This window comes from Pyrus communis, chromosome 1, assembly GCF_963583255.1.
Source record: "Pyrus communis chromosome 1, drPyrComm1.1, whole genome shotgun sequence".
NCBI classification, from domain to species: domain Eukaryota; kingdom Viridiplantae; phylum Streptophyta; class Magnoliopsida; order Rosales; family Rosaceae; genus Pyrus; species Pyrus communis.
The window spans coordinates 1,641,293-1,660,273 of NC_084803.1; the positions used below are offsets into that span (position 1 = coordinate 1,641,293).

An 18,981-nucleotide genomic window follows, 5' to 3' on the forward strand; every position below is an offset into this window, starting at 1 on the left:
ATTACAACACAAACTATTAAGGACACTCTTGAGAAGTTATGACACTCACTCACTTTCTAGAGACAAACTCTAGATCACTCACACTACTACAAGACTATTCTTGCTTCTCACTCTCACTTGATTGCTTGCTTGCTTGATTACAAGCTTGCTTGGTTGGTTACTTGTTTATTTGTTGATACAAATGGTGTGGATGCCTTCTCCTTTTATAGGCATGGATGGAACCTTGGAGAAGCATGGACACACCATGCTAGAGATATCTAGATAATTCCACTAACTTCCTAAGTTAGAATTATCTACACTAATCTTGCATGTTGGTGGAAACCTCACCATTCTTCTAGACTCTTCCACCAACTTAAGAAACAACATTCTAGTCATTTCTACAAAGTACTACTTTAACTTGGATAATCTACCTAACCAACCTTAGTGAATGTTCTAGAATTCTTTATTCTAGATTTGTGTAGGTCCTTTAATGAGATAGGGTTGATTTCTTTAACACTCCCCCTCAACACCATCTCATTCTTTTCTTCATGCCGAGTTGATGACGAAGCTTTTTCTTGCATACCCATTTGCATGATATGGGTTTCACATCTCTTCGCTTTGGCACTGGATTCCAAGCTTGATTTAGTTTTGCTGCAGTGACCTCTTCTCCCAACTTTGAAGCACTCAGGTTCAACTGTTTCTTTTTCTATGGCTACGTTGGCATATTTAGGATTTTGCTTCCTGATTCTTGTTGACCTCCTTAGTTGTGATTGTGGAGTTAATACTTCCACTTCACTAGGTCTATCTTCTTCTGGTTGTTGATATATGTCAGCTTGCCAAGGGTTTTGGGGCACTGCTTGCTCAACATCATCACCATTAAGCGAATCCTCAGACTCATCTGGTTTCGACTGGATTCGAACAATTTGCTCCCCCATCTTTTGCTGCAACTTATCTTCTATCTCTCTTAAATTAGGCAACGCCTCTTTTTCTGAGGACCACCAAGAAGATGCTTCATCAAACACCACATCTCGTGATGTGTAACACCTTCCATTCGTAGGATCACAACATTTCCACCCTTTTCTTTGGCTGTCGTATCCCACAAAGATACATCGGACTGCCTTCTTGTCAAACTTGCTACGTAAATGACTTGGAACAAATACGTATCACACATAGCCAAAGACTCGAAAGTAACTAACTGTAGGTTTCATATCCCACAGTTTCTCAAAGGGTGAGACAAATTCTAACCTGGGTTGAGGAAGCCTGTTGATCACATAAGCTGCAGTTCTCATTGCTTTGGCCCAAAACCTTCCTGGTACATTCTTGGCATGGAGCATACTTCGACATATTTCTGCAAGATGCCGGTTCTTTCTTTCCGTTACGCCATTCTGTTGTGGCGTATAGGCACAGGTGAACTGGTGACGTATTCTACATTCTCGTAGATAATGGGAAAACTCATTCGAGGTATATTCTCCTCCATTATCTGTGCATATGCAACGGATCTTCTTTCCTACTTCTCCTTTAATTGTCTCCTTAAACTCTTTAAATTTTGAAAACGTTTCAGATTTTTCTTTCATAAAGAAAACCCACACATACCTCGAGAAGTCATCAATGAATGTCACCATGTACCGCATCCCACTTATCGATGGTTGCTTGACTGGCCCAAACACATCAGAATGAACCAACTCCAACGCCTTTTTCGCTTTAAACTTCGACTTTTCGTATGGTAGTTGATGTGTTTTACCATACTGGCATCCTACACAGACCGTGTCTGTTCTCACGTCAAGCTGAGGTAACCCCTTAAGCATTGACTTCTTCATCATCACATTTAGTTTGTGATAGCTAACGTGACCCAATCTCATGTGCCATAAATCTGCTGTCTCGTTCTTCCTTGTCTTGTCTATGTATGCAGTTTCTGCTGACATTACATAGACTGACTGCAGTCGCCGTCCCTCCATTGTTGGCGTCCCTAAGATCTTGAGGTATCGATACACTTTCACATCTCGTGGACCAAACAAGACATAGTTTCCCAATGACGTCAATTGCGGCACTGAAAGTAGATTTTTCTTCATACGTGGAACATGGTAGACATCTTGAAGCGGCACATGGTTAGTGTTGTATCGGGGCTCAATTATTGTCTTACCGATGTGACCAATCGGTAGCCTCGAGTCGTTAGTCGTCACCACTAAGCGGCCTCCTTTGTACTCAGTCAGACTTTGTAACTTTTTCTCATCACCTGTCATATGGTTTGAGCAGCCTGAATCCACGATCCAATCATTCTGGTAGTCAATCGACTCCAGACTTGTTGCTGTGAGAGCTGACTCTTTCTTCTCTGTAGCAATAGATGCTTCACCGTCCCATTCTTCCTCCAGGGCTAGAGACATAATGATGTCCCAATCATCTTCACTTTTCTTCTCTGAGTTGGCGACGTTACTTTCTGCAGGCCTTTTGAACCAGCAATCCTTCGCCATGTGGCCATTCTTTTGACAATTGTAACACTTGCCCTCAAATCTTTTATTATTCTGGGACTAACCACGGTTGTCGTGATACTTCAGAGCTCCCCCTGGCCGAGAACTCCCTCCTCCTTGATGACCTTTTTCCTTGTCACCATTTCTTTTAGATCCACCACCAGCATGCTACTTAAAGTTGCCTTTACTTTTGGTGTAGAGTGCTTCCTCCTCACCTTTTAACGAGACCCCTCCCATTTGCTTTGCCAAAGCTTCTTGATCGGCAAGCAAATTCTCGAACTCAACAAATGATGGTTGGGTCGGCCATCCTTGTACAGCGGCAACGAAGCCTCGATATTCGGGTCTCAATCCATGGATAATTATTCTTTTTATCCTGGATTCTACAATGGCAGCACTAGGATCTAATTCAGAAATTTCACGGCAAATAGACTTTACCTTGTGGAAATAGTGCGCAATCGTCATGTCCCTTTGGGCCACTGATAATAACTCGTTTTCGAGAAGCTACAGTCTTGTATCGTTCCTCTTTGAAAAGAGTGTGGCGAAGGTGTCCCATGCTTCTTTTGGTGTCTTGGCCTTCCGTATGTGCTCTAACATGTCATCTTCAACTGTAGTTTTTAAGGCAAACATGGCCTTACCTGCCTTGTTCTTCCACTTCCTCAAAGCGCTGCTGGGGTCTTCTTCTGGCTGCGTAACTTCATTACCGCCGACGACATCCCAAAGATCTTGGCCTTGTAGGTAAGACTCCATACACGTCGCCCACGTGTTGTAATTTTTGTTGTTCAACTTCTTGATTCCTCCAACAACTTGAAGATCTCCCATCGTGTCGGCAGAGCTTCGATAAGCCAAACAAGATTAACAAATAATCTTGCGAAGTACTAAACTTCTCATGATTCTCAAAAGCTTCAATAAAGACGGTCCCTGATCGTACAGCTTTGATACCAATTGTTGGGGAAAAACTCAGAGTACACAACTCTAACAAAAGTGTTGGAGAGACAATACAAGTAAACAAATTACTTGTATTACACAAACAAAATATTACAACACAAACTATTAAGGACACTCTTGAGAAGCTATGACACTCACTCACCTTCTAGAGACAAACTCTAGATCACTCACACTACTACAAGACTATTCTTGCTTCTCACTCTCACTTGATTGCTTGCTTGCTTGATTACAAGCTTGCTTGGTTGGTTACTTGTTTATTTGTTGATACAAATGGTGTGGATGCCTTCTCCTTTTATAGGCATGGATGGAACCTTGGAGAAGCATGGACACACCATGCTAGAGATATCTAGATAATTCCACTAACTTCCTAAGCTAGAATTATCTACACTAATCTTGCATGTTGGTGGAAACCTCACCATTCTTCTAGACTCTTCCACCAACTTAAGAAACAACATTCTAGTCATTTCTACAAAGTACTACTTTAACTTGAATAATCTACCTAACCAACCTTAGTGAATGTTCTAGAATTCTTTATTCTAGATTTGTGTAGGTCCTTTAATGAGATAGGGTTGATTTCTTTAAAAAAAGCTACTATAAAAAAAAGCTGGGAGCTGTTTTTGTGTTTGGTAAACACTCAGCTTCAGTTTTTTTTCACAGTTTTGGATGAAAAAAAGCCAAAAACAAGAAACTGCAAAACCTAGCTTTGAAAAACCGACTTTTTCACATCAGTTTTACATAAAAGTTTACTAAACACTCTAATACTGCTTTTTTTTTTTTTTTCAAAAGCATTTTTACAAAAAAGTTTACCAAACACTCTGTTGCTTTATTTCACAGCTGCTTATTCTCACAGCCCAGCAGAAGCAGCTTTTTTTCAAAGCACAGTAATACCAAACCATGCATACTCTGCTCTGACTCTCTGACTACACATATATATATATATATATATATATATTTAGGGTTTAATTTGAATTGAAATAAATACCTTCACGTGAAAGTCATGGGAGTTTATGTAAAGGAAAACTAATGAAAATGACTTAAAAATTTTAAGTTTTAATGATAATGACAAAATAAATGGTAAAGTGAATAATATCAGTATTGACTTTTTAGTGTAAAAATATAGTTTTTCTTTAAAGTGAACTGTATCATGAATTTTTTATTAAAACCCCCTTTATCTAACTAGAGACTAATGAAAATTTAGGATTGTACTTTAATTGCTTTCTGCTTTTTTTTTCAAAGAACAGCAATACCAAACCATGCATACTCTGCTCTGACTCTCTGACTACATTTATTTATATATATATATATATATTTAGGGTTTAATTTGAATTGAAATAAATACCTTCACGTGAAAGTCATGGGAGTTTATGTAAAGGAAAACTAATGAAAATAACTTAAAAATTTTAAGTTTTAATGATAATGACAAAATAAATGGTAAAGTGAATAGTATCAGTATTGACCTTTTAGTGTAAAAATATAATTTTTCGTTAAAATGAACTGTATCATGAATTTTTTATTAAAACCCCCTTTATCTAACGAGAGACTAATGAAAATTTAGGATTGTACTTTAATTGCTCACAAGATTTAGTGATTTACACGGAATGATAAAAAAGTTGGCCTAAAATCTACTTTAGTGGCGACTTTGTCAATCATCGACTAATGGGCCATTTGGCCCAACAAGGAGGGAGTCCAAATCATATCACGACAATGACACTATCCACTTGGCTGGCTTCATCGATTCATCATCGGACACGCCACAATTCGGCAACATTTCCGTTCCTTCTCGGATTGTAAATACTCCTGCGTATGTCCGACTCTTCTTCCTGGTGCCATTTTTATTTATTTCTTTCTTTCTTTATCTCGGGGGTGATTAATAATTAATTAATCAATAAAAAATAAGAGGGGAATTTGGACGTGCAGCAACCAGCAAGCTCTCACCCCCCGCGCAACCACAATCTACCCGCCGGTCCACATTACTCATCTTTCCCAGATCTACACACTCCAATACGCCATCGTTTCGATGGCCGTTCACTAAAACCCGCCAGGCTCCGACTCCCCCCCCAGTTACTTCTTTTTGCTCATGGAGTCCGAACTCAAAGACCTCAATTCCCATCCTGCCAAGCCGGACCGCGACGACGGTCCGGCGCCCAAGGACGATCGACCGCTCCTCAAATCCGACACGAACTCCTCGGTCTCCGCCGAGGAGCTCCAGGAGCTTGAGAAGAAATGCGCGGCGTACGTGCGACGCGATGTGTACGGCACCATGGGACGCGGCGGATTACCGGTGAAGGAGAAGGTGCTGCTAGGGCTCGCGCTGGTGACTCTGGTTCCGATACGGGTGGTGCTGGCCACGACGGTGTTGGTGCTGTACTACTTGATTTGCCGGATTTGCACGCTCTTCAAAGTCCCCAATCGCGATGAGCAGGAGCAGGAGGATTACGCGCACATGGGCGGATGGCGGCGGGCGGTGATTGTCCAATGCGGCCGCGCCTTATCCAGAGTTATGCTCGTCGTCTTCGGCTTCTATTGGATCAGCGAAACCTATCGAATATCATTGGATTCGGACCCCAAACCCGCCGCCCAGGTACTCTCTCTCACCGTTTCTCTCTCTAAAGCATGAAAATTGATTTCGTGAGATTTTGAGTGGTAAATTTTGATGTTAAATTTTTGGTTAGGGAAAAGATGGGGGCGAAGAGAAGGAGCCTGAAAGGCCAGGGGCGATTATATCGAATCACGTTTCGTATTTGGATATCTTGTATCACATGTCTAATTCGTTTCCGAGCTTCGTTGCCAAGGTTCGCCACTGTCTTCACTTGTTCTTACTAATTTTATCGCTCTGGGATGTGAATTTTGATTGAAAGATGTTCCATTTTTATCTGTCTCGACCTATTATCTATGTATTGATTCCCATTTTTTGTTATCCTGGATTTTGTTGGTGAAGAGATCGGTGGCAAAACTTCCTCTAGTAGGCCTCATCAGGTTGGTTGCATTCACTTTCGCTTCCTTTAGTTTCATCATGTTTCTGAAAATCTCTAGTTTATCTGTCACCATAGTATTCCGTCAATTCATTTTTCGGATTGTTAATTTTGACAGCAAGTGCCTGGGTTGTGTCTATGTTCAGCGGGAGTCAAAGTCATCAGACTTCAAGGGAGTTGCAGGTACATAAATTATGGGTGTTCCCTGCTTTTGCTAGTTTTGTAAACACTCGTAATGTGTACACCGTAACTCATGTGTTATTGGTGGTATCTAAGTTGAGAACTTTGATCGATCACAAGTGGATTATATAACGAGTTTTCGATTGTATTACTTATATAGCAATGTTGGTTGATCAATAAATGGATGTCATGTGCAGGTGCCGTGACTGAAAGAGTTAAAGAAGCACATCAGAATAAATCTGCCCCACCAATAATGCTTTTCCCAGGTTATAGTTTTAAACACTCTATTATAAGAAAGCCCAATTAGAGTTTTCAGCTGTCCTTCGACTCGTATTTACCAATTTAATTTTATCTTGATTGAGGCTTTCTGGCAGCATATGTAATTAAATGATATTGGTGATGCTTATAGCTTTGCATTTGTTTTCCATCCATACTGAAAACTGATCTGCGATTCATTTTTTAGCAGATGTGCGTTATGTTGTCAGTCATGCTTATACTACTGTTGTTATTTATTTATCTTAAATCTTTCTACAGAGGGCACTACTACAAACGGAGACTTTCTTCTGCCATTCAAGACGGGAGCATTTCTGGCAAAAGCTCCGGTTCTTCCGGTGATTCTTAGGTATCCTTACCACAGATTTAGTCCTGCATGGGACTCGATATCTGGGGTGAGTGTTTCTTAAACAATTTCCATGAACACGTAGAGAGAAAATGCATATTATGCATGATAATTATACATAATACAAATCATAAGGATTCAATATCAGGCATATAGACTGTTTTCCTTTCATTCTTCCGGGCTTCTAATTTTAGTTACCTTATTTACTTTATTTCCAGGTGCGCCATGTGATATTTCTCCTCTGTCAATTTGTAAATCACATAGAGGTCACAAGGTTACCTGTTTATTACCCCTCACAAGAAGAAAAGGATGATCCAAAACTCTATGCTAGTAACGTCAGAAGAATGATGGCCAGTGAGGTATATGTTTCCCCTTGAAAGTATATTACGAAACCAAGTTTACATCCTTTTCTCGCTTGAGAGCGTGACCAACTCGGTAGATATTAATCAAGCGACCTCCTGGTGTTTGTAACTTGATTCCATCTATGTTTCTGTTTTATACACAGGGCAACATGACTCTAGCAGATATTGGACTTGCTGAGAAGCGGGTGTATCATTCTGCTCTTAATGGTAATAATAGCCATCCTAGTGTTTTGCATCAGAAAGACGATTGATAAATTTCAGGGCCTCGCTCCCAAATGATATCTCGTCGCTGTTGAGTTTCCTAGTTTTCGTTCATGATTGCACAAGCCACAGTGAGGGGTGGTCGTCATCAGTATTGATGTGCCATGGTGTGCAATTATTAACTTGTAATACCATGCTTATGGAAACCGTGGCCTTTAACGCTAAAGCATCGAAATATTTGTATTCTCACCATGTTAAAATGCATTACAACCCCTATCGAAGAAACTTTGCGCCTGTTGATCTGAAGCCTCTCTTTCATGTTCATGCAGGTTTGTTTTCCCAATGCTAATTCGGACCGTCATCTGTATATTCATGTATGATTCTATTTGTTGTAGGGAAATATTAAAATTGATGTGGAATGCTGAAGAATTATTTTTGGTCGGGTAAGTTGAAACGGTATTTTTACGATGCATGCTGTTGTGGATTTAAGCTGGCATTCCTAAAGCAGGTGTTTTCCGGTGGCTCTACGTTCTCTCAGTTAATGGAGGATGGAATGGGTTCGCGGAAGTCGATTTATCTCGACGAGCTGGGCTGGTACATGTATTTGCTGTGATTTTGTTTCACCAGTAAAAAGCTCTTATCTTGGTAGAGCCTAATGGTGCTAACGTGTGATGTATCTCAATCTGATCCTTTCTAGTGCAAAATTAACAAAGATTTTACTCTGAACCCTCTCTCTCTCTCTCTCTCCCCACTCCGAATCGATTATAAACGTTTTTTTTTCTTTGCGGTGAATAAATTAAGATAAAGGATCTAATTGAAAATCGATAGAAGTGGCGCCATAAAAATCACTTCGCACGATTTTCGCGAAAAAGAAAACATATTGAAAAGACTAGATGAAATGATTTAGCAATTTCTTCATGCAAACTTATAGTTACAACGGTCATAAACATCAGTCAACAAACCTGGGAGAACACAAACAATCTGAGTGACGGCAGCCTTCAATTACTGACGCTCGCAAAAAACTCTCGCAACAAGTTCGAAATTCCCCTAATTGCTAGGTCATCAAACTAGATTCAAATTACAATTGGGGGCGTAAGAGCAAGTCTTCCAAACACTTTCTCACCTTTCTTTCAACGAACCATTCAACGACCTTCGCAATTCCCATGGCGGTAAGCAGCCTTTCAGGGGCGACTGCAGAAATAACGAAGATGATGATAATTGCTTCTGCCTCATCGAGATGGAAGACAGGCAACTGAAGGTGCTTCTCAAGCTCCTCTTCTCGCTGTCGTATGGTTGGCAGTTTGGGTCGTGTTGTACAGCGGAAATCTTCAGAGATTCCGGAAGTACGCAGTTGCATACTGAACCTACCACATATCAATTACATGGAACAGAGTTAATTTACCTTTGCAAATCACTGCTTTTTCCACCATTCATTATAAATTTGAATCTTGATTCGATCCCGGGTAAGACCTTAAAACATGCATGACTTAAGCCGTTCTCTTAGGACGATACTTATTATCAGAATGATGACTCTAATCATTTACAAAGTACTAAAGAAACTTAATTGCAACCAAAACAAGTATTCTAGCAAAGAACCGGGACAATTAGTCATTTACCTGGAACATGTTTGAAGGGTTCTAAAAGTTCGAATGTCTATATATCTCTCGCTAACACAGCATGCTTATACGTGCCATTGAAAGCAAAGGTAAAGGAAATCTCTCTGACTGAAGGTACACCCTATATTTATGAAGTACTCAAGTAATCCTATCAAAAGTCATACCGGTGATACCATATAACACTGTTTTATGGGGCAGGCAGAGACAACAAATAAAGGACTATGTAACTAGCAACCCTTAAAAGAGTGCGTGAAAAGAGGATACCTATTCTTGCCAGTCGATTCACCCATTTAGGAATTGATTTTCCAGTGAGCTTGCGACAAATATCCCTGCAGAAATGGTTGCAGTTCTTGACAATCAGGTGATATGTATCACCGTTATAGCTCAAAGACTGGCGCTCCATAAACTCTCGAACCTGAGTAGGGTCCAAGCATGTTGTTCCGATTAAAATAGACTTCCTGAACTTGAACCCTGGGCATTGGCGAGGTTCAACCTCAAAAACGCCACTTGTAGGGTAGTCATGTGCTCCGAATGCATATTCTACACCATGAACTGCATAATGAAAATGGACTATCATAAACCCTGAACTTCACTTGATCGAAACAACGTAGAACGAAGAATAACAAGTTTATAGTAATTCGATAATCTATTGTGCCAAAACTTCAGAACCGCCAAAACTAGATAGAATTGAGCAAAACAAGAAGACATACAACATGTAAAATCCCCAACAAACAAAAACACAGTTCAGCTTAAGTTTAGGCGGATAATATGAAATGCAGACTGCCTAAACAGAAGATAAGCTTACCTTCAACACCAGAGTGAAAAATTCCAAAGCCTGCCCAATAGACATAGCCATTCATGGGAGTCAAATCATATACATTGAGATAAACTGGTGCTTTTCCTGATTCAGCGTTATCGGACTTTGATTTGGGAAATATACAAAAACGTCCCACTGATTTGGTTTTCAATTGAAGCGGGGAAATGGAACTCCATCTCTTTAACTCAAATTTCATGTTTCCTTAATAAGTATAACCAGAATGCACTCAATGCTTGCCTCCGGCCTATGAATTTGGGTAAACATAAAAGCCATTAGAACCCAAAGGGATGAAATGCAGTGGCATTAAAAACAAAACCTCAACACAAACTGCATATGTACAAATATATCGTCTTTCTTACCACAAAAGCGATATTTTAAACTACTCTAATCTGCGTGAATTGCAACTACTTCGTTGACCAGAGTTGCAGCATTATATTCAACAGGCTCCAGTGCAGATCTCAGAGTATACAGTCAGATCTCGTTTCAACTAGTGGAGAGGAAGCAGAGAAATTCGTAACCAAAACTAACAAATAAATAAGCTTTTTATTTTAAAAACTGTGTAAGAAATGTTCATTGTTAGTAGAAAAAAGTGAAATTTTACAGCAGCCATTGTCAAAACTCAGTGAATCATAATTCCCACTTGTTTGTTCGTTTTCCCGAGTTCTCTCAGCTACCATACAGGACCCAGAAGATAAATTCGAGGCCCAGACGAAATTATTGAAGAAAAAAAACTGGAAGGAATTGAAGTTCTTTAACTGTGGAACTCACCGATTCGCAGAGGAGAGCCATTGGAGCCCAGCAAAACCCAACCTCCTTGAACACTAAACAGCTGCGTTTCTGTATTTCCAGAGCTCAGAAATGCCAACAGCCGCTGTTAAATGGAAGGTTTTTGTATTCTGCTGGAACCTACTCTGTATTTTTCAATTCTAATTTCGCAAAAAAAGAGGAAAATACGAAACGAGAGAGAGAGAGAGAGAGAGAGAGCGTGAAATTGCCGAAAAATGGAAATTGAAGTGTTAGAGTCGGAGGCCAGAGTATTTTGGGAAAAGTACGTGTTTTTGAGTGAAAGAAAGTGGTCACCTTTTTATTACGGTGGGTTTGGAATCTCGTTGGATATAACTAATTCACGTTTTATAATATCAAAAACGACAAATTTTAGTTGATGTTTAATTTAAACAAGACGATTGTCTAAATTACGACAAAAAGAATTTGAATTTTTATTCAAGCGGCATTGACCAACTAGTCACCAATCCTCCTTATTTGCAATTCTAGTCTACGTTTGATAACAAAGTACGTTATTTAATACATAATTAACCTTACTATAAACACATTTTGAAAATGCAGAATATTAATCATTATATTTGAGTATCTAACAACAAATTCCACATCAAGAAAAATTAAAAAAAAAAATGAAATTTTCATATTGGATCGAATTTTAATGGACATTCATAGTAACTACCCTTCTTCAACGGATTGGTGAGTCGTCGTTTTCTCCTTGTATTTTCTTGTGGGATATGATTGGTCATCATTTGGGTTAAAGAGTTTAATTAACTCCGAAAGCTAAAATTACATATATGAAATAAATAACTTAGTGTAATATTTTTTTTCCTTTTTACCTGATAAAAAAAATTGGATGTTGAGGAGTCAACATCAACATGTTACATGTAGCAATTATTAATTGTGTTTTTTTATAATATTTGCAGCCAAAGAGAAAGACAATTTGGTCAATGTGACTTTTGAGTAATAAGCTTAAGGGAAAAACAAAATTAGAAAAGAAACAATAACACAAAACAAACCCGTGAGAAAATTTTTAATGTGTTAGGAACATGGTGTGGTAGACAAATGTCTTAATACAATTGGTTGGAAAATTGAAAAATAAAATTTTCAATCACTTGTATTATTACACTTAGTATATCGGACCATGCTCACAGCATACTGAAAAATCTCTCCAAACCCATAAATTAAATGTCACATCTCGGCTCGGGGCGGATCACATCCCGGGCCCGCTCTACCACCGTAGCACGATATTGTCCGTTTTGGGCTTACCATTCCCTCACGGTTTTGTTTTTGGGAACTCACGAGCAACTTCCCAGTGGGTCACCCATCATGGGATTGTTCTAGCCCCCTTCTCGCTTAACTTCGGAGTTCCTACGAAACCCGAAGCCAGTGAGCTCCCAAAAGGCCTCGTGCTAGGTAAGGATGAGAATATATATTTAAGGATCACTCCCCTGGGCGATGTGGGATGTCACATTAAACCACATGTGAAATGAGGAAATGTGTTTAAGTTTATACTAAACTCCATGATTAGAAAATAAAATAATACTTCTTTTAAGAAAGCCACTTCCTTTATTTGTGAAAAGAATAGATGATTTAATCCAAGAACAAAGAGAGCAATGATTGTGGGGTTTAGCAAGAGCTCTTGAATCGATTGAAGTTGAAAATTGAATAATAAATTTTTAAAATTATGATTATGGTCAAAAAAAAAAAAAAAATTAAAACTAGATGGCGATTGGCGATTACATTAAATTTGAAGATTGATGATAGCGAAGTTACTTATATAGATAAACTTGACGAAAATGACTAATAGTACAACACAAGTGCATATTTGAGGACTAAATGGTTCAATACTGATACTTAGGTACCAAAATCAGGAACCATTGCGATAATAAATTCTATAACTTTTTCGAGGAAAAAGGAACTGTAATTTTATAACTAATTGTCAATTTAATTACTGTAATTCTATAAATTCAAATTCATTTTCCTCATGTCGTAGTTTGTATTAGATTAAAGTAAATTATTTCTTAAAAAAAACATTAAAGTCAATATTGAGACTTATGTAGGTCTTGAAGGATGGACTAATCCTTTGAATCCGGTAACAACATGTATCATCTCTCTATAACAAAGTTATCTTCCAAACCTTTCAATCAATCGATACTACTTCCGAACACAGCTTCGCTTTAACCCAAGCAATTTCTTAAAAACTCGCTTCAGATATAAAATTTTGAATATATAAACTTACTTTTGTTATTTCTAATAATATAGTTCGATAACAATTCACTTCTTTTAAAGCGTGCCCGGGTCGTTGAAGACTTGTGTGGGTGTCTAATATAATTGAAGTGCAACAGTAGTTGCCAGCTTGTTTTTATATGCACTGATTTGAAGGCTAGCACGGACATCCTGGGGTTCCATCAACGTTCAACACCACTTCTCATTAAATATCAGCACTCAAATATCTACATAATTAATAAACCAATAAAACTTGACCAAAAAAAATTAAATAAACCATAATTGAAGTGAAATATAAATGTCCCATCATGGATATTTTCAAGTTTGAACAATCTTTTCTCATTTATAATAATATAAATCTGTTACAAATAAGAACGATCCACCAATTTAGAATTAAATTTATATCAACATAATCTCAACTATGAAGAATTTTTTTTTTTTTTTTTGAATAACGATATTGTTTTTATTTGCATAGAGAAATCTCACATCATCCTTTATAGCTCCTAAGACATTTATCAGTTAGATAATTATATTTTGCATTGCATTATTAATTTATGGGTTACAATATATTTCAAACGGATTTTGATATGTTTTGAATTTTAACGAGTATGTTATATCATGTGGTGGTATAATGGTCACAATAAAATCACTCATGAGTTATATCAGTGCTGTCACTTTTTATATATATATATTTTTTTTTGTTGACATTGATATCAGTTAAATGACGATCAAATAACACGTTGGTCTAATTCATAATATATATATATATATGGTGGTCCACCATTTCGGAAGCTGAAAGACTTACAGAAGCATTTTAGTTTATTCCTAATTACTATAGTGCGATTAACCAATGTTAGGAATCAAACTCATGGTGTGTCATGTGGAATACGGTCTGGAATTCGTCCCCAATCACTGATTACCCAGTGACGATTAGTTTGATTCAAAATTGAAGTGTTAGTTTCTTTTCTCAATATCATAATAGGTTTATCTCCAATACCTTTCTTTGATCAAAAGATTCAAAACACTCCATTAATCAAATTCCTAAAAAAGAAAAACCCATTGAACAAAAAATTTAGAATTAACTTGTTTAATTTCTGAAAACTTGTTCATGAGCATATAGGTCCCATGACAGTTGGCGGCCTTGATCTGTTCCGTTTACCATGTTGCGGTGTCGTTTCATCTCAATAGACGACAATTTATTGCAAAATCGAAACGCTAGAAACGACAAGCGTATTCCATGAGTATAAAGCTGTCGAGTGGTACGAAAAACAAAATGGACACGTGCACACCGTCAAAAGCTTGGACCCCACCGGACACCGTGCCCCGTTCTTATCCAAGTTGGGCAGTACCAGTCTACAGTGGTTTTCACTTTTCAATCCAATTGCAGTGGCAAAATGGGAAATTCATCCTTTAAGTAGTTAACGGGGTACAACACTGGACTTTGAATTAAACAAAACATTAAAGCCTGGCCCAATTAGGCAATTTCTTCACTCCGAGTTTTGTTTTGTTTGCTTATTCGAACGTTGAATTAAATGAATTGAAGACAATCAAGAGAAGTGCTATTCACATACTTTTTTTAATTTTTGACTGTTGGATTGAATGAATTGAAGACGATTAAGGCTAAAAATTAAAAAGAGTGTGAATAGCACTATCCTGTTTTAATCTATATTAATCTATGAAGAGATTGGAACTTGAGTACAAAATGGGTGCTTTGATCTAGTCAATTTAGCTACAGCTGATCAGCTTTTTCATATGATGAACTTGTTTTTCCCTTTCTCAGATTTCGGAAGAAACATTATTTTTTGATTTTGTATTTACAAATCAATTGTATGTAGCATTCTCTGCAATCAAAATGATATATGTGTGTATATATTCGATTTAATTACGTGCAGTTGAATGAACAAGAACTCGACCAATCATAATCTGACACGTGGCTACAACGTAAAATTTGTCATAGGGATCCAAGTGAATTGAAATGATCCCAGGCTTCCTGCATTTGCCCAAACCAAGTAAAAAATAAATAAAAGTTACCAATTGAGTACAAAAATTCACCACAAGAGCATTAGTTACTGACCTGCAAGATGTCAAAAACTTTTGCTGCAAGGTATTTGTGATGTGAAGGAGCACCTTTCTGCTGCAGCTTATCTGGGTGCAAACATAGCAGCGCCCTTTGGTACGCTCTTTTAACGGAATTTCCTTCGATTATATCTACAAGAGGTACCGTCTTCCAACCGCTCTCGGGCCAAAGAACCTGTCGTGTATCAGTTTAAACCCGAATCAGTTGCTAAACGAGTAGTTGGGCATCAGTCCCAGTGACAATGAAACGGTGAAGTATATGCCTTGAAGCATACTACTATGCAATATCCGCGGCCACTTTTGAAGATAGAGCATATTGAAAGGATAAACAAAACGAATCGGTGCTTACAGTTTGCATAGTAGTCAGCAGCGAGCGAATGTTTCCTTCCTTCCCTCTTGACCACTGTCGTATCTTAGCATCAATCGCCTGCAGTTTATGGGATAGTAGATTACTGCTCGCCGGAAACTGTAACAACATGCTGTGTTTGTTTGTCATGTATTTACCTGGAATTCTTCACGATTGTTGCCGGGTTGTGGGGGCAGTTCTTTTTTCTCATCTTGAGTTACTTCTTTCATCTGTCAACATTGTTCGCGTCAAAACTTTAGTTACTTATATTTTTAGGCATAGTATGTAGAAACATAATTGGCATGGGAACCCTGAATTCGTTTACTTCAGTCAAAAATACTGCACCAAATGATTAAGTAGAGAATAGACGAAAGAAAACTTTATTCGTAGAAAACGAGCGGAATTTATAAGAATACAGGAAAAGATGAAAACAAGTTCTTATATGGAAGAATTACACACCTGGAAAGTTTCCGGAAAGGACTCATCTGCATCTTCAATTATAGGCTTGGATCCGTCAGGAACTGATCCTGTCAAAACTCAAAAGGTATAAGTTGTACGTCTTTCATTAGACCATCGCTAAATACACACAAGGGTGAAAAATGTTTAAGCACGCAGTAAACTAAAATACGCAGAACTGATGTTTGATATTAGTAAGCTCAGGTTCACGTGAGAGATTGGAGAAGTACATTATGTCGGAATTCATGATACTACTCCGTGTATCAAATATCACCAGATATCATCAATTTCGAGTACTTTTGTACACCAGTTCTTTATCTACTTGAAGCTTTAGCTAAGGTACATTCCTTAAACAAGATTAGGAGAACTAACCGGTACTTGATGCAGGGATGTCCTGCACGGGAGCATTATTAAGCATAAAGCTAGCGGTCTTTGATTCACTATATTCTTTCTCTAACTGTTTGAGATCTTCCTTCATCTGGAAAGAGTAGAAAATAGAACATTATATTCAGAAAAATGTTGAAGAAAACATATTATTCGTTTTTGGCTACGTGAACTCAAACCAGTCTAAATTGATTACCTTGACGGAAGCATCAGAAAATGTGTTTTTCACATCAGACTTTTGTAAGTAGTTGTTCATCCTTGTTGCTGTAATACTCGCTTCATTCTCTGCTTTGGGAGCGCCTTTCTCCATTGTTCTAGAGCTGTGACTTCCAAGATTCCTACCATCATATGTGGGTTTACACAAAACTTCTTGGTTGAACATTTTAACAAAGTCCTTCACCTTACCCTTAACTTTGCTTCTCCCGAGATTATCTCCTGAGTTCTTCGGTGAACCTTGGAAACTTGCTTTAATAACTTCAATTTTAGTCGAGGAACTTCTTTTTCTGTCCTGATGTTTTGCAGTTTTTTTAGTGTCAACATCTGCAGATGATTTTTTGGTGCCTTTAACCACGATTTCCTTTTTGCTACTCGTTTTAGTTACCTCATCATTGCCTGCATATGAAAATTTAGGCGTGGTGTCAGCGGTAGTACGTGATAACAGTTATCTCGCCATGACAGTTAATAATTTAACATACCTTGTTGAAGATCTTCATCAAAAAACAAAGAACGAACAGGATTTAGAACAGGCTCGTGAACTCGTTCCATAAGCGCAGGAATTTCTTTCTGCCGGTCTTCAGAAGAAGCTGTTTTCAGTAAAGGACGAGGCTCTATATCTTCACTTTTATGGAATGAGATGGTATTACCGGAAACATCTCCAGTAATGTCATGAAGGCTGCTGACGGTTCCTGATTTAGTTACGGGAAGAATTGCTTTCTCAACAAATTGTTGTGGATCGACTTTATCAGGAGTGATTTCATCAAGAAGCAAGTCATTTTCTTGTATGTTTCGTTCCAAGGTAGGGGACCTAGCATCGGCGAGTGGATCCTCATTGGAGGGAAAATCAGTATTAGGCAGAGTGGATTTAGGCGATTCCCTCCGCGTACTCTCAGTAGCAGCGCTTTCCTTAGTGCTCGAATGTTCCTCATTTTTGGTTCTTTCCTGCACTCTTGAACCATTCCGTCCCCTAAGAGGTATCACGATTGGCACTCCTTTGCTTGCCCACCTGTAAATTGAGAAATGAAACTGAAACGGACTGCTAGAAGTTGGATTTTCCGAACTCTTTGAATCCTGTTCCGAATTCACTCCTGTGTCTGCTTTATCAGATGTAGCCAAACTTGAGGACCCCTCACCAACAAGAGAAAAATCTCGGGATGAGGAGCTCTGGCGAGTACTGGATCGAATATCATTTCTCGACTCCTCATCAAGTGCTTGGTTCGAAAATCTTGAAAGAGAGCTCGTACGAGCAGCAGAACCAAACGCAGGCAGGTCCACCACCCCTTTGCTAAATCCGTCAGGGAGGCTGAGAGATTTTGAAGCAATTAAGGTAATTAACGCATGATTGATTCAATATGCAATGAACAAAATTAATTCAGTTTTAAAGAAGAAAACATCTAAAACAAAAGATAAACCACATTATTAGCAGCTTTTCAAACATAATGCATTTCTTCTTCCTTAATATTCTATGGTACCTGAATTGTGCAGGCAGTGAAGAAGCCGCAGAGGGCTCGGGTTTGTGCAGCAGGGGGTGGGCGGGGCTTAGAACCTGGGAACCTGGCGCCGAAGCAAAAGGGTCCCTCTGAAGCCTCCTGGGACTTGAACTGACAGAATGATTGCCTTTAAAGATGTCATCAAAGAAGTCATCGCTCTGCGTCCGTCTTCTATTCACAGACCCTTCCCCAAACACCGGCTTCTCAATCAAACCGGACCAATCATCATCGCCGTCGTCGTAAGCATCCCTTTTCAACCCGCTGCTCTCGGTAGTTTCGCTGAAGCTGTACCTTATTTCGTTAGTGGACGACCGCCTCGGCGGGCCACCAAAAACGTCATGAAAATCAACGTCCGAGTTTTTGGTGGGAGTGTGGGAAGAACCAGAGTTGACGAGCGCACTCTGAGGACTGTAGCCCAGAAGAAGGCTCTCCCGCTGCGAAAATCGCTCCATTTCAATCACTAACCAAGCCCCCGCTAACAATTCATCTAAACAAAACTCGCAATGAGAAGACAATTTGAATGAAAATTTGGCGGGCAACTGCTCATGAAATCTTTCTGGTTCAACGAAACAGTTGCAGAGGAAGATTCTCGATTCGGAAAAATCGGAATTGAAAGGGAGAATTCAGGAGACCGGGGGCAGCAGGTTGGGAATGTTTCCGTGGGATTTTGAGGCCACACAAAACAGAAGCAAGTAGCGCGGAAGCCAATTTGGATGGGAATGTTTGTGGATAAGTGGAAGAGTCCAAAAGAGTGAGGGGAAGGTATCGCCCTATTGGGCAGTTGGGATTTACGATATTGTTTTGGTAGGCACCCAAAATCTGTAAATTGCTGTTGCATTTCATGGATTTCA

The 18,981-nt window shown here is 38.8% G+C and overlaps 3 protein-coding genes across 7 annotated transcripts; 1 reads left to right on the plus strand and 2 right to left on the minus strand.

Annotated features, from left to right (window-relative positions):
* The first annotated feature begins 5,083 nt into the window (after positions 1–5,083).
* LOC137735944 (lysophospholipid acyltransferase LPEAT1-like) lies at positions 5,084–8,443 on the plus strand. Of its 4 annotated transcripts, XM_068475308.1 has the most exons (10): positions 5,084–5,970; positions 6,062–6,181; positions 6,328–6,365; positions 6,480–6,544; positions 6,739–6,807; positions 7,076–7,209; positions 7,379–7,519; positions 7,666–7,729; positions 8,053–8,097; positions 8,232–8,443. In XM_068475308.1, exons 1-9 carry the CDS (start codon positions 5,467–5,469, stop codon positions 8,070–8,072), a joined length of 1,155 nt encoding a protein of 384 aa, XP_068331409.1. In that variant the 5' UTR covers positions 5,084–5,466; the 3' UTR covers positions 8,073–8,097; positions 8,232–8,443. The 4 variants fall into 4 exon arrangements, with proteins under 4 accessions (XP_068331409.1, XP_068331405.1, XP_068331412.1 ...); XM_068475304.1 differs by having other exon boundaries at positions 8,053–8,443; XM_068475311.1 differs by lacking the exon at positions 8,053–8,097 and having other exon boundaries at positions 8,119–8,443.
* A 170-nt stretch (positions 8,444–8,613) lies between these two features.
* Positions 8,614–11,179, minus strand: LOC137735965 (deSI-like protein At4g17486). Of its 2 annotated transcripts, XM_068475321.1 has the most exons (5): positions 10,925–11,179; positions 10,516–10,643; positions 10,145–10,400; positions 9,604–9,891; positions 8,614–9,087 (listed from the first exon to the last, which is right to left on the minus strand). In XM_068475321.1, exons 3-5 carry the CDS (start codon positions 10,350–10,352, stop codon positions 8,843–8,845), a joined length of 741 nt encoding a protein of 246 aa, XP_068331422.1. In that variant the 5' UTR covers positions 10,353–10,400; positions 10,516–10,643; positions 10,925–11,179; the 3' UTR covers positions 8,614–8,842. The 2 variants fall into 2 exon arrangements, with proteins under 2 accessions (XP_068331422.1, XP_068331419.1); XM_068475318.1 differs by lacking the exon at positions 10,516–10,643 and having other exon boundaries at positions 10,925–11,178.
* A 3,545-nt stretch (positions 11,180–14,724) lies between these two features.
* On the minus strand, positions 14,725–18,819 carry LOC137742691 (J domain-containing protein required for chloroplast accumulation response 1-like). The gene is made up of 9 exons (XM_068482628.1): positions 18,113–18,819; positions 17,120–17,943; positions 16,621–17,036; positions 16,413–16,518; positions 16,044–16,111; positions 15,743–15,814; positions 15,588–15,665; positions 15,237–15,413; positions 14,725–15,152 (listed from the first exon to the last, which is right to left on the minus strand). Exons 1-9 carry the CDS (start codon positions 18,580–18,582, stop codon positions 15,114–15,116), a joined length of 2,250 nt encoding a protein of 749 aa, XP_068338729.1. The 5' UTR covers positions 18,583–18,819; the 3' UTR covers positions 14,725–15,113.
* Positions 18,820–18,981: the final 162 nt, after the last annotated feature.